Genomic DNA, 14,675 nt, shown 5'->3' on the forward strand with positions numbered 1-14,675 from the left:
AGCCGGTCAGTACTGCAGACCGAAAAGGAAAAGCTGTGCCTTAGGCAGGCATGTGCGAAGACATACTTCATCGATCGTTACAAAGACCCATTTCAGCGATATATCGTTTTCTGCTTAGAAGGGGCGTGTCTAAAATAGCAAGTTGTTTATATTTTTATATGTGATAAGCATTAACCTTACGTATATATCTTTGACCTCTGTAATAAATGTTCAATTGCAAGTACAGCAGTGTCCTTGTGACTTATTTGTTAAGAATTAGTCCGTTGTTTTCAATGTTGAGTTGGTTTCTTCTATACTTGATTTGCACCTACTAGCCCAGCAACAAACTCTCTTGTATAATACGTTCAAGTAAAGTTGTGACTAATGGTAGAGCCGACCGCCTAAAACATGTAAAACATTCCTGGCATGTAAAATATGCTTTTACGAAAGCTCTAAAACCCCGCAAATGACGCCACAAACAATAATCAAACACCACTGGATTCAAGAGAGTTTTCCTTACTCATCTTCGTATCGCCGCCATCAGAATTTACCCCAATATGCTTTTCGTGTTTTAAAACAGATTTCAGATTTTGTTTATTTTGCTCTCAGCAGCTACTTTCCGGCAGAAACAAGCAGAATAGCTGTACAATATTCCCGTATTTGGAACTTCCCAATGACCAGCAGAAACACATCACAAAGCCATGGCTATTCGGAGCGCTCTCACAGTACAGGGTCTGTGAATCCCTCAAGCTTGTATCCGAACAATTCAAAGTCGTACATGTAAATCACGTACAACTGGAGCACCTGCTGGCGTGACAACTCCGAAAAGTACTCAGCCACAGTCCGTCGTCGATTGTCTTTTCTACGCGCCTTCACATTTCTCTTGGGGAAGGACCAAGTTTCAAGGCCAATCCTTGGAAGTAATGTCGCTAGGTCTTGGTCCAACGTCTCCACCTTTACAATAACGTCGTACCTGTCCCATGGATAAAGCACATAAAATGAGAACTTTCTTGCAGAGAAGCACCTCTTCCAGACCGATTAGAAAAATACGCTCTGCATGGAGAACACAAATCGGCAAATACCAAACCTTCCACTGCCCAAGCAGTAGCGTTTTTCTTTATGTCAAAACCTCTATATATTTACCAGGGGCGGAATTCTCAGTTTTTTTTATTTCAGTTTTATGTCCGCTTTTCAATTTGTCCCCTTCGAGCGAACCATCATTGACTAAACGCAGAGGGAGGGCCAGATGAGATGCAACACATGAATTATTTATAGGCCTCGCCAATTCACTTATACGTCAATACAGGAACGAGCCAGGTATGGATGTTTCCGAAATATATACTACGCGGAATTCCGCACCAGGTCAGACCTACCTCCTTTAAAATTTACTCGCTAGAAACGTGGCATTAAATTCAAAATGTTCGCCATCTTTTTAGTAATGGCGAAAACAACACAGCACAAGAAGGAAGACGGCACGAACAGGGCGCTGACAAAAATTTAAAATAAATAAAATAGTTCTTAGTAAGCGTCCTGTTCGTGCCCTCTTGTCTTGTGCGGGGTTATTTGCGCCATGAGCAGGCATAATGTACAAATTCGTCCAATACTCAGTTTTATCTACAAGATGTTTGGTTAAAAATCCACTCATCGCGTGATTTTCGACATTGCCTGCAACAAAGGTATACCGATATGTACTCAACGCTCACTGAATATTCCCCGATAATTTTGTAAACGTCTTCAGTTCATTTTCAAATTGTGCGGGATTTTATCCCCAGAAGGTCTACGATGTCAATCTTCAGGTTCAACCACCTTTTATTACTAACACAAAACTATTTGAACATCTATTGGTAGATGTTTATGAATACGAAAGCGTACCGGGCGTCTCCATCGCAAGCTTGACGTTCGGGTCTGTGCGTACGCCTCTCTCAGGCTTCGGAAGTCCACCGAGTGGCTTTTATCACACGCCTCTCGTACACCGTGCCAACCACGCTTAACGCTCTACATGTCTCAGTCGGTACGTTCGCTTGGCAGCCTGTCATTCTGTTTGTTGACCGCCCCTATCCGGTTTTCGTTGCCGCCATTCGCATTCTTTCTTTTTTTGGCGCCGCGTAATGACTGTAGCCTCCATTCAACAACGCGCAGAAGGGGTTCCGAGACTCCCGGCAGAACTCCTGAGAAGTGCTGTCGGCTCGCATGGCGCGCAAATTGCACTCAGATCAGCGATATTTAAACAGTACGGATGTGGACAGCACAAAATACTACCGTGAAAAGAAAGTATCACACACACAGCTCAACTGTTATTACTACGTGTCACCTGCCAATACCCCGTCAGAAAGTTCATCCTACTTTTTTTTTTCAAGTACCGGTAGAGGTGGTACAGAGTCGACTGCTTGCTTGCTCTCGTGCTGTGATTCTGCTTTGACACCGGCCCGTGTCATTGTCATCTGTAAAGGCCGCGAGAAAAGGCCGCGGGAAATTGCGGAAAAATTGGGTGAGATTGCGGGAAAACCCAGGCCAGAGCCCGAGCCGCGGAGCGAGCGAGCAAGGGTTTGCAACCAGAGCGGACTGACAGATCCGCGTCCTTTACGGGCCCCAATACGTTTGTAGTACCTCCCCTGGGGACAAAGCGGGAAAAAAACGAACCCGGGCCCGCGCCAGAGCCCGCAGCGCGAGCGCGCAGGGGTTAGTAACGAGAGCGGACTGACAGATCCGCGACCATAAACTGGCGACAACCTGCAGCCGCTCTTTTAGCGAGGAGGGCATTCGTGGTCTGGCAACCATGGTAGCTCCGCGAGAAAAATGGCGGTAAAATTTGCGGGTACGCCAGCCGAAATGCTACCGTAGTCTGTCCGCAGGCAAAACAAAAATAACCGTGCGTCAAAATGTCGGCGCACATCAGAGATACCCAGGTGGTCTTGATTATTCCGTAATTGTACATGACGGCCCGCTTCACACCCCTAGTGCAGCGTCACAGTCTATAACCACCCTGTTCGAGACTTTCACGCAAAAGCATTAAATGCCTCATAACGCGACAAACCAGCATACCAAGTGGGCGTGACCTAACATTGATTTTAAAAATGGCCGACTGTGCAACGAGACTAATTTTACTTTGGATATCACTTGGTGTTTGTTTATTCGACCGCAAAATACCTCCGAATACTCCAGAATACAAACCTCACTCATCTTCTGCACCATGACCGACCCATGGTCCCGCCTGACGCAAGCGGCACATATTTTAGGCATTGCGCCCTGTGATTGACAAGCTTGTGTTAAGGACCTGTACTGGGGACTGAACAGATAATCTGTGCAAGACCCGTCACGGTGGCTCAGTGGATAAGGCGTTGCGCTGCTGTGCCCAAGTTCGCGGGGTCGATTCCCGGCCGCGGCGGCCGCTTTTCTGATGGAGACGAAAAGCACAAGTGCCCGTGTGTACGAGATTTCGGCGCACGTTAAAGATCCCCAGGTGGTCAAAATTAATCCGGAGCCCTCCACTACGGCGTGCCTCATCGCCTGCGTTGCGTCGGCTTGTTAAACACCACAATCAATCAATCAATCTGTGCAAGACAATTATACATGTGCGAAAGAAACCTTACCCTTATAGCGGTAACCTAGGGCAAACGGGGGTGATTTTCCTTTTCCCTTAATAATTTACCAGAGAGAAAAAATCGACGCAAAAGGAGAATGATCAAGGGGACCGTTAAGTAAAAATACCATACTTTCATCCGCACAACGTACTCTCCATGCTCCTTCGGGATTTTACAATGTCGAAATACGTTCGCCTGGGAAGTGCCTGCTGCGATGAAATTACGACAGGTCACAATTGTGTGAAGTGACCGATCATGATGTGTAAGCATGTAATGACTGTGTATACCTAACAAAAGTCGTGTGCCGTTCTTTGATGAATTTTTAATGTGGCTTATACGACTGCACCTGTACAATACTTATGCAACTATACCACATTAAGCCATCCTGTTTAGGATTCTGATTTAATGCATTTTAGATTCCTTCTGAGTTCGGAATAAACCCCGTGATAAAAATACTGATATTCCGAGGGAATCATTTCCGGATTAAGTGATTACGTTAGCTTCTAATACACGTATAAGTCCTACGAATATTAAAACTACAAATTCAAAAGTAGTATGCCGCAACAACCGCTACCACTACCTAGCCAATACTCAAACAACCCCATCGAATACTGATGCTGTTTAACGCGTACGTTGCCATCCAGGAGATTTTCGAAACACGATACTGCCGGGTGTCTCTGTATTGTGTGCCACAACTCTAGACTCAATATTCATTTTTTGGTTTCCAAATAAAGAAATCAAGTCCAATAACTTTTCAGTACAATGCAATGGGACCTACCTCATGCTGCATGGCCTGCAACGAGGTGTGAAAGGAGCCCAATGCGGGTCCCAGTCTTTCACTGGTAGCTTCAGAATATTGTTGACGAACTCGGCGAAAGTAAAAGTCCCACTGGGTCCTTTGCCAACAAAGCCACGTTTGTACATGGCCTTGGCTCCGGGTATGGAAGGATGAGTCGTCAGTATTTTGTCAACGTACGCGGAAACAAGCCTGCCAAAAGGGTGCCGGACTACAATGAGCTTCGTGTATTGGGAACCTAGCTCTTCCGCCCAATAGGTGCTTGGAGCAACAGAAGGAAACCTAGCCTTAAACGCATTAAAAATGTCGTCAGGGTCATCTCCAGGGTCCTTGATGTGCTCTGCTGCTAGAATCAGTGTCTTTAGGCTAGAAGTGGCTGCCTTGGGAATGGGACAAAATCCAAATCGGTGCTTCTCAATGAGGTGGAACGAACAAGCCTCTCTGTCGCAGTACGGATGACGCCAGCTCGCTCTCGAGTCTGTTTTGCTTTGCATTAACTGGGCCTCGTACTTCTTGCAGACGGAGGCTATCCGGGTCAACCTGGAGGGTAAGTCGTCCAAATCTTCGCTTGCCGAGTTGGGGTTCGGACCAAAAAGAAAACCGTGGGCGGTTAACATGTAACCAGAAACCTGGGACCAGAATTCGAGAAAAGCACGTTAAATACGTCTTCGTAACTGACCTAGTTCCACTGCAGCAGATTAATTCAAAATACAGATCACACTTTCTTCTTCGACGCGCTGACATTACTCGTTCCAACACTCCCGTTAATGGCCTTCTAGTCGTGAGATGCAAAAACGTTTGCTGATTTTCAAAATATTGTAGGAAGAAGCGCTAAATCACGAATGTGTTTTTTTAACAAAAACAGTGGGCGAGAGATATTACACGGAATTAATCGACACAGTATGGTGTAAAGGCTTGTACTTGCCTATATGTTCGTAACGTAATCCTTAAAACCTAATATGAACTTTTTATATATATGCTGCTCGATGTGATACCTATCTGGAAAACATAACACCGCGCAGAGGACTCAGATCTACAGAGATTCTATTGTACAAAAAATGCCACAGGCACTTGAACGAATCCACATGCCCACCGAAGCTGCTGCCTTTTTACCTACCCGTATCCCATGTCGAACGTACCAGTAGCCTTCAAGGATGACGAAGATGGTCCCCAAAGATATTGTGGAAACTACAATCGCCCAACGTGCGTGACTAGGTTGCATTGCCATTTCAAAAGCTCTGATCGGGCTATTAAACTAACGGTTAACGCGCACTCAGCTGTGCACAGGTTAGAGCTGATATGCTGCATCTGCACAGCATTTCCGCGTATGCTTCAGCTCAGGTCAGCAAACACGGTTGTCATATAAACCGTGAGTTCCCCTTATTGTGTGTAGCTCTGCTCTAAAAAGAAAAAAAATGATAGCAGCAGCTTGTGATCCACATGCGTCAAGGGCACCGCAGAATCAACTTCGCCCTTGCAGGTGGCTGATACCCCGCCAATAATAAGATCAGCTGCAACTATACCTGCGCAGCTGATATGAAGCGCCATGAGGAACCCAATTTGCACGCACTGCTTGGCCTAAAGGGAATAGTACATAGCTTGCCAAAAAAGTGGGACAAATGATAGACCCACTAAAGCGATATTGCTTCGCTTGCTCTAAACGCACAGCTGTGTCCCATTAACCTGCTTCAGCAGCTATCTATACCCAAGAATGCAAGCAGAAACTGCTCTCTCCTCTCGCTCATCTATTCTGACGGCTATTGTGCCTCTGCATGCGTCCCGTATTGTTTCCTTGCTGGCTTGTATTTTTTAACCTTTATCTATGTCATGCCCTTAAACAAGCTATAAATTTTTTTATTACCAGGTATACAAGTCGTCCTCAGTCAACAAACAAATTTACCACTGCAGCATGGTTCTGTGACACCGGCCGTATAGTGGGCAGGCTTTGTGGTTAAAATTCTTTTTGTGGTCTGCACGTCACCCTTCGTGTGACCCTCAGAAACAGGGATCTTTGGTTTCCGCACTTCAACAATGTTGAATAACCTTTTTTCGGGGATACACTATCCGGCCTCCCGTGTACACCATTGTGGAGCCAGGCCAAGCGCGAACAAGAAACGCTGTACAGGCCAGTCCACCAAACGGTACATGTTCCTCCTTTTCTATGCCATATGGGTGTAGTGGGCGTTCTTTATGGAACGTTATTTGAGGACGTGCTTAAGCAAAACCGCTGTCAAGCAGTCAATATGTTACCTAGCTATGCTTCACGACGTAGCTGCATAGGCACGATGTTGTGCCATTCTTTTACCCAAAGAATGGAAATCTATTTTTTTCGCCGCAAACGTGAACTTTATCAATTCTAGGCTGTGAAGCACATTCCTAGAATAAATCTGGTGGGAAGGACTTGGTGAATTAAAAATATCTGTGATTGAGGGAAACACCACCAGGTGAAATATGTTTATTTGACGAGTGTTGGTGCTGCTGTTCGGGCACCCGCCCGGTAGGAGGCGTCTCTAGTGCGGGATGCCGTCACCTTGGCTGGCCATCCCGGCTCTCTGCACCCGTATGCACTGGGAAGCAGGGTCCGGATGTTTCACGCAGGCCACCCACTGCTCGTAAGCGGTGGAAGGGTTGGAGGAAAGGCCTTGATATTGCCCGTGCTCCCACTCTATACTATAGGGTACCGGTTAAGGGACAGAAATTACAGTTGGGATGTTATGGCGGAAAAGGGGAGGCCGAGACAGAGGATATTGAATTAAAATAGTCAATTAGGAACTATTACGAGGTTGGAAAAATAAAATCGTTGTGTAATGTTACTGTGGGCACACATCCTTTACAGTGCTTCAAAATAACAAAAATTTGTGCACCCGGAACGATGATTCCTTATTGCAAATCCTTACTACGATTCGTCTGCAAAACTATAATTTCGTAATAATAAAGATGCAGTTTGGTGTACTGTTGTGTGTATTTGTGTGAGTGTAAAGGCATCCCAAGCATCTCCGGTGGTAGCCAGCGCCTCTCCGACAACTCGGGCTGTGGTAGCGGCTTGGTGCCACCCGAATTACATATATATTCACAAGCAAATACACGAAAATGGAGGGGAATAAGGAAGGCCGCCGTGCTAAAGCAATCGATAAGGCAGCGCATTGGTAATCCCCACACGAAAAGTTAGGATCCCACACAGGCGCTTGTATTTCTAACGCGATAGCGTTATTAGGCTCATTTCTTGATTTTTCCGTGCCTGCTACCCGTCCGCTATCAGCCGTGCTCATCAAGCGTCCAAGGAAGTACGTCACCGCTGCAAACCGAAAACTACAACTGAGGCAGCCAGATACGAGGGCTTGCCTGAAGCGGCACAACCGAGCAGCGGCAACTTGGTTGTGGAAAAAAGGGCAATGATAGTTCGGCCGAGACGAAATACAAGATGCGTGATTCAAGCAGGCGCCACACCTGCGCAGTCATGTTCGTTCTACGCACCTTAGGTAGTCCCAAGCTCGGCACATAAGGTCGCTAGCTGCTCCCGCAACTTACGCCACTACGAAAGTGTCTTTCCAACCTATACTAATACCAGCACTAACATTGTGTCACCTAGATAAAAGACATGCAAACGATTAAGGTTTGACACGCTAAATCTCTGGAACACCTAGATTAGCACCAGAAACCAATTAAAATGTGCTGCAATAAAAAATAAAAATGTGGGTGTATGACTTCTAATTTCGGGAATTTTTAAACGATTTTTGGAATTTTTCGTGCCCGACAGCGCCGCAAGCTCTGTGCGGTAATTGATGAATGATGCCACGGCGATAATTTACAAACTTAAAAATACATCAGCGTGCGATGTCAGAAAGCAGTCAGGTAAGAATCATTGGCAGGGCCATACAGAGAAGAGGCGAAGCCGAATACGCAGTCGCAAAAATACATAGAAGATTTAACACTAGGCTTACGCTGTAAAACGCCGATACACGGGGCGGCAGCAATAAAAGAAGAAACTAAAAAACTTATACGCCGTGGTCACGAGTCGGATATCGATCAGCCTGCCGTTCCAGAAACTTAGCCGGCCTGAAGAAAGTGGAATAAGGACCCCGGTAACAACTTCATATAGGGAAGACCGGCGCGCCTGCACCTCAATTTTTAATATCACTGTACAGGTCCTAAACTGTCTTGTAATAATTTTGGACATATCTGATAGGCCATTTTTCTAGCACATAAGGAGCCCCTGGGGAAAAAGCGGGACAAATTGGAAGCAGCCATCCTATGAAAAATGTGCCGCACCTCCAGAAAGAAAAGGGTGGCACGCCTTGGTAGGTATGTCCACGATCCAGCGGTTCTTGATTAAAGCACTCCCACTAACGGAAAACATAAACCCAGACCTACATATTAACAGGCGAAAGGCTAGGATCAAATTGTTTCGAAAAAAGCTCCAAAACTGTGAAAACACAGTATACGCCGACGCCGGCACGTTTGAAACGACGAAGGCAACACTTTTCGCAGTGTACTTAAGTGTCAATCGCTTTGACTCATTACACTCCAAACATAGAAAAGGAAAACCGGAAAAAGTCTTTACAATCCTCCCAACCGAACTATGCTTAAACATCGTTACACACGCTCAAAAGGCAATTAGGCATTACCTAAACAATTGAGGAGGACACGTTAATACACAAAGATGAGGTACCCGCCACATTAGCGTCAGGACACGGCAGACTAAAAGGAAATGTAGCAGCTGGCGAATATCCACCGAAACTCGCATACCATGCTCCAGGTTGAGCACGACTACACACTTCTCTCCAAGAAAAATGTTTGCTACTTCTTATCATCACACGCCTAGGAACACCACCACTCCCGCGCCACACAAGGATCTAAGCGCCGAATAACTGCAAACTAGGCGCACGATGCAATCAGATACATATACCGACAAGTCTAGATGGGCGAAGATGTTAGGTTGGAAACGTGCGACACCAACCCTAAACTGTACTAAATACGCGCAATCACCTACCCTCTTTGCACGGTGTGGTTAGTTTCGAGAGTGTGCTGGGGGGCGAACAACTTCCATTAAATTTTACTCAATAAAGCTCTGACTCTCCTTGTTTCTCACGCACTCTCTCTCTCTCTCTCTCTCTCTTTGTGTGTTGCGTGTGCGTTATAAATAAATAAAAACATTCAGTTACCTCACAACGCTAGAGCATAAATACGATGAAACACTGATACTGTCAACTTCTTGCTCCCACTGACCAACACACCGCAGCGCAGCCTTTCGGGCGCACATCGTAAGCCACACCAGCGGAAATGTCGTTTGCCTTTCCCGTGCCGCATTGAACGTTGCGGCTAGGCTATCTGCCATCGCTGAACTGCAATACACGGAATGAATAAATGGCATATGCACGCCTCCAATCCAAGACACTCCTTTTATGCCGAAAATGCTATCCCGCTATACATCTTAAGACCTAAACGTAGATGTCACCTGCAATGTTTTTCGCTATATTTTTTTGAGCATTTAAAATAAACGCAATTGCGCATACAAATAATACAGAACTATTTCGCCAATGCCAGTATACTTGACCACCTTCTTTCCTTTCGATGTTAATTGCGCAATCCGGTCGCAACCCTACTGATAATCGAGGGGGAGGGAAAGAGCGCCCATTTAAACCGCTAATAAATAAAATAAATGAAAAGAAAGGTGCGTGAATTGCTCTCATTCCAAAGGCCGCGGGCTACAGTTGTTGCTCGAGCCCGACAGACCATGAATTCATGATCAGCCCCCTCTGAAACTGCTCTGGGGAAAAGGATGATACAGGGATATTGTACAGGTAATGCCCCCCTCCCCCCCTTGTAACCTTTGTAAAGGAGGTGGGAACTCTCATAGGAGGTGGTATGTGGATCCCGGTGTGTTTCACGCACGAACGTTGTATGGTTATGCTGATGGAGATGTGCAGTCCAGGGCAGGGGTAGTATGAAAGGTACTGGTGTGGCTGAGTAACGGGTGGGGGAGGTGGTGCTGCATTCTGGACCCTCTGCAAAGATAAAGAATTTCAGTGCATCGGAATTGGACAGGAAGTTAGTTGGGGGCCGATGCCGTGACTTTATCCTCGTGGGAAAACAACCGGAGAGTTACGTCGTGGGCATTGGAAGCTTTAATACCGGGAGTGAGATGCGACCTATTTGAAAGTTAAGGCGTGTTTCCTGCAATATTTAGGAATATGTACCTACGTAAGCTTAAAGACATAAATGCTGGTTAGCACTGCCAAAGGGCGTGCGTCGAGAGGGAGGCAGACCGTTTTATTGTTTCCACGGCTGTGTTATGCGAATACAAATAGTGCATTTCAGATGTATTTGTATTGCCGGATAGTTTGCAGCCTCAGCATGTGTAAGTGTGTGTGTGTGTGTGTGTGTGTGCTTTATCTTTTCCACAACCGCACGTGCAATCGTAAAGGTAACTGTTAACCTCACCGGCCTCTGTTAGAATGCACTTTTTGCTGCTCGCTAGCCGCCTCACTACAGGAAATAAAAAGCCAGCATGCCTTCTACATGGCGTTAAAAAAAATTGGCGTGTTTTTTTCACGGCAAAAGGAACCACAACGATTTTTATAAGGTTCCACAGTTTTACCTGAAGAGCAATTCTCAGAAAAGCTACCTCACTCTTAGGCGAAAAGGGACAGAGTAGCAATTAAAATACAGCCGTTAGTCTTCTCGGGCAACCATTCATCTTCAAGGGGAGTATCTGTGGCAGAGGGTGGGTCGTGTGCACACATTCGGAATATATGTTTGTCCCCGCCAATCTAAGACGAGTAACGGGACGACAAAATGCGTGCTTTTATTCTCTTTGCTGCATCGTTAATCCCCTGTAATTGCGTGGTTGTTGCCATTTCGCGCAAATATCTGTGGACAGTTTTACATTTCCAAAACACAAGTCATTGCAGTCAGTAGATCCTTTACATAGTGCCACGAGAGACGACATCGATGCTAATTTAAAGAAAAGTGGTTACCGTTAATCGAGTGGTGGGTAATGGCAAGGAATGGCGAAGCTCGATGGACAAACGCTTCTCGGTGAAGTTATGTCAATAGGCTGTGCTCCATACGATTCGCGCGAGGTAATAACGGCCAAGGAAAGATTTCAAGCGCGTCAACAATAAGACAAATATTAGTGACAATAGCAAACGTTGATCCCCAAGCGTAATGAATATGTATATGTTTGACAGAAGAGAAAAACGCATTAGTTGCTGATGACAACTGCAAATTAAACATGCTCGCTACCGCTAAGGGCTTTGAAAACTTGTCTCTTACAATCGCTACATAATTGCCTTGGGCACCAAAGCTATGACAACGCTGCCACTGCTGTCAAACACGGCTGCAGTTCCCAGTCTTCATTGTCCACCACTGCTAACTTGAAGAAATAATGGCTAAGCAACACCGAATTCGGTTTCGCCTTTGCACGAAATTATGGTCCGTTTAAATATCTTGACGGTCATGCACACGACCGCTTTCACATATGACACCAAAACCATTTATTATATGTGTCGAACACTAAGAATACTCTTAGTTTGCGCTGATTCCTGCAAAACAAATGAGTCGTCCCATCACCCAGCCACCTGTCTCAACTAGGCGGCGAGTTGATTGTTCTTCACGAGGAAAAAACTACGCCTGTGAAGCTCTGCTTTAAATCGAATTGACAACAGCCCTACAATTAGCAAAGCCCAAAGGGCAAATCGCGGTTACATTCGCTTGGACGGATGGAAATTCGCACACCTGTTGCAATGAATCCATCGCGTTGTGCACAGTACTCCACACTGTAAACTTCAATACATACTTTTTAAGTAAACATTCTGTCCGCGGCCGTGGCCTCGTGGTAGCGTATTGGATTCCTTTGGTATTTTTGCGGAAGTCGGTTGCTAGATCCCTACTGGTGCCGGAGGAGGAAGATTATTCTTTATTTTATATTAGTTATGGAGTCATATCAATGGGGGTCTTCTCAGTCCAAAAGTCCCTGGGCAGTCGCTGCCAGGCGGGCTTTTTCAACCAGCCCAAGCGTATCGTTTTTTTGATGCGACTTCCTTTCAGCATTTCTTGGGTGGGGAGTATCGGGACGTACCAACCGGGTGGCAGACTAGCCGTATGTCCGCGCACATTTAGTCCCCAAATGGAGCAATGATTGTGGCAAAGGCGGTTAGTTCCCCAGAAGACGAACGTTTAGTCTTTTTTGCCTAAGAGTGCTGCTTCTCAGATAACCCTACGCGATCAAACAGGGAGGTTTTCTTTGCCTCACGTGGTGTTGCTGAAGAACAATACTGCTATTTTTTGTGGGTAATAACTGCCCCATCTACTCCTCGCAGAAAGGGCCATCAAGCCTTTCAACTTCGGCACCTCTTATTCGTCGAACGGCATAAATAACCGGTCCGCGTCCTTCTTCGCTTTGTTCCTTTATGGCACCTGACAACCTTGTATTCAGATATGTTTATGCACTTCATCAGTCGTTTTCGGCAACCACGGATGGCTCTTTAACTTTCATTCATGTAAAGATTTGTAAACACCGAGGCAAATTTTGATCTATTACAGGTAAACTAAAACAATCCCCAGACGCTCTTAATCTGACTGACATAAACATTCCTGAACGCTTAACCCAGCAGTTTTCGGTTGAAGGTTATGAGAATCATGATTGTACCGTACCATTGGCGGGGGGGGGGGGGGGGTGCCGTTACGATTTTCTTCGAGAACATGTTTTCATCTACTGACACAGCTTCTTTTTCGAAGCTGCGTCCTTTGATGCTGCGCTGCAGAACACAATCTTTGATATTACGTTAGTCGCTTGCTATCATCCGCAAGCTAACAGCAATTAGGACTCCTTTCCGACAAAATAAATCGTGTTTTGACTTCTGATTTTTTTAACTGTTGTCCGTTTACTACGAACTTCGGGATATAGCGGATAGAGGCCGCGTGTCGCTCAGGTTCATTATAAGCAGGCTCGACTGTACACGTTTGATGATGTTACTTGAGCTGCTATACAACTGGTAGTTGAAGCGACTGAATAGTGAGGTTTAATGCGTAGAAGGTACACATAGGCTATGAGATGCGCACTAGCCTTTGTTCTATCTTTTGCTAACTGTTCTCAAATATAAATTTGATGTGGCCTACACCACTATACAACTGAAAGGTACAAAAGAATGAATTGGGTAGGTAGCACATAGAACCCACACCTAGGCTATGAAACACGCCGTAGAAGAGGCCTCCGAGTGGATTTTGGCCACCTTGAGAATGTTAGTCATGTGCCGAAATGTCGACAAACGACGTTTTTGTTTACACCTTCACCTATAAAACAGCTACCGCGGCTGGGAACGATCATGCGTTCTAGGCGTACCAGCACGAAACTGATATTTGTAGAGTTGCGTACTAATATCCGTACGCACTGTATATTAGTATAAAAGCCTAGGCTAACAGATATTGCTTGATCGACGCGCTGATCATGGAGGAAAGCTAGCTTTTAATTTGTCCTTGATGCTGGCAACGTTGCATTGCAGAGTGTGATGATTTGAACATTTTTCATATACTTCCTACGCATGCCTCCCGCACTGTGTTGTTGTCGGGTGAGTCTCATCTTCTGTTGCTTACGGTTTCCGGATGGAGCCGCAGAAACGTAATTATGCAGTCCAAGTGTTTGTTATAACTTATTAATAAAAAAGTTCATATCTATACAGCTTCGTGTAACTTACAATCGCAAGTCTAACCAGAAAATCTAAAATAGCCCTACGACATTCGGAAAAATGGCTGGCCGGCCATAATCTACGCATCCAAGTCACGACAGAAATCCCTAAAACGCTCGGAATGTGTAGCGAAAATCCTACAATGGGCAAGACTGGTGACACCGGCCTTCAAAGCTGGTTATGCGGATATTTAAATTTTTACTAAAGAAAAATCGGGATACCCGGTTTCAAAAGCTAGTTAACCGCATATCCGAATATTTGACGCAATTATCAAAGCCGCTAACCCGCAATTCGATTGCTCGGTTAACGTTCCGTATGATAATATCGTGTCGCTAACGCAATAATTTGTACTCCGCAAAATACTTCGTGCAACCTACAGTCTGAAATCTATTGTCAACATAAGCTAAAATTATTTTACCCTGATACACTCCTAAGATTCATCGAAATCTAAAACAGAAATCCAGATAAAGCGGCCAAAAAGCTGCCCTAACCAATCACAACGGTTATCCGTTTATCCGGATTTCAAATTCGAATGTTGGATAGTGGAATATCCGCATACCCGGTTTTGACGCAAAACCGGTTTTCTATTGCTTCACTAATATATGCGTATGCTTGTACATTAGCGACTGTTCG

General features: G+C 45.4%; 1 protein-coding gene across 1 annotated transcript in view; it reads right to left on the reverse strand.

Moving 5' to 3' along the window:
- Nucleotides 1-268: 268 nt before the first annotated feature.
- Nucleotides 269-14,675, reverse strand: part of LOC144143207 (carbohydrate sulfotransferase 14-like) — a 30,924-nt gene continuing 16,517 nt past the window's right edge. The window contains exons 2-3 of the mRNA XM_077674997.1: nt 4,339-4,985; nt 269-952 (exon numbers count right to left, since the gene is read on the reverse strand). Coding sequence (XP_077531123.1) covers nt 700-952; nt 4,339-4,985 — 900 coding nt within the window. The 3' untranslated portion in view covers nt 269-699. The remainder of the gene's footprint in view (nt 953-4,338; nt 4,986-14,675) is intronic.

The sequence above is a fragment of the Haemaphysalis longicornis genome, unplaced genomic scaffold (genome assembly GCF_048455015.1).
Source record: "Haemaphysalis longicornis isolate Haplotype H1 unplaced genomic scaffold, Haemaphysalis longicornis Haplotype H1 scaffold_6, whole genome shotgun sequence".
In the NCBI taxonomy this organism is placed as follows: Eukaryota; Metazoa; Arthropoda; class Arachnida; order Ixodida; family Ixodidae; genus Haemaphysalis; species Haemaphysalis longicornis.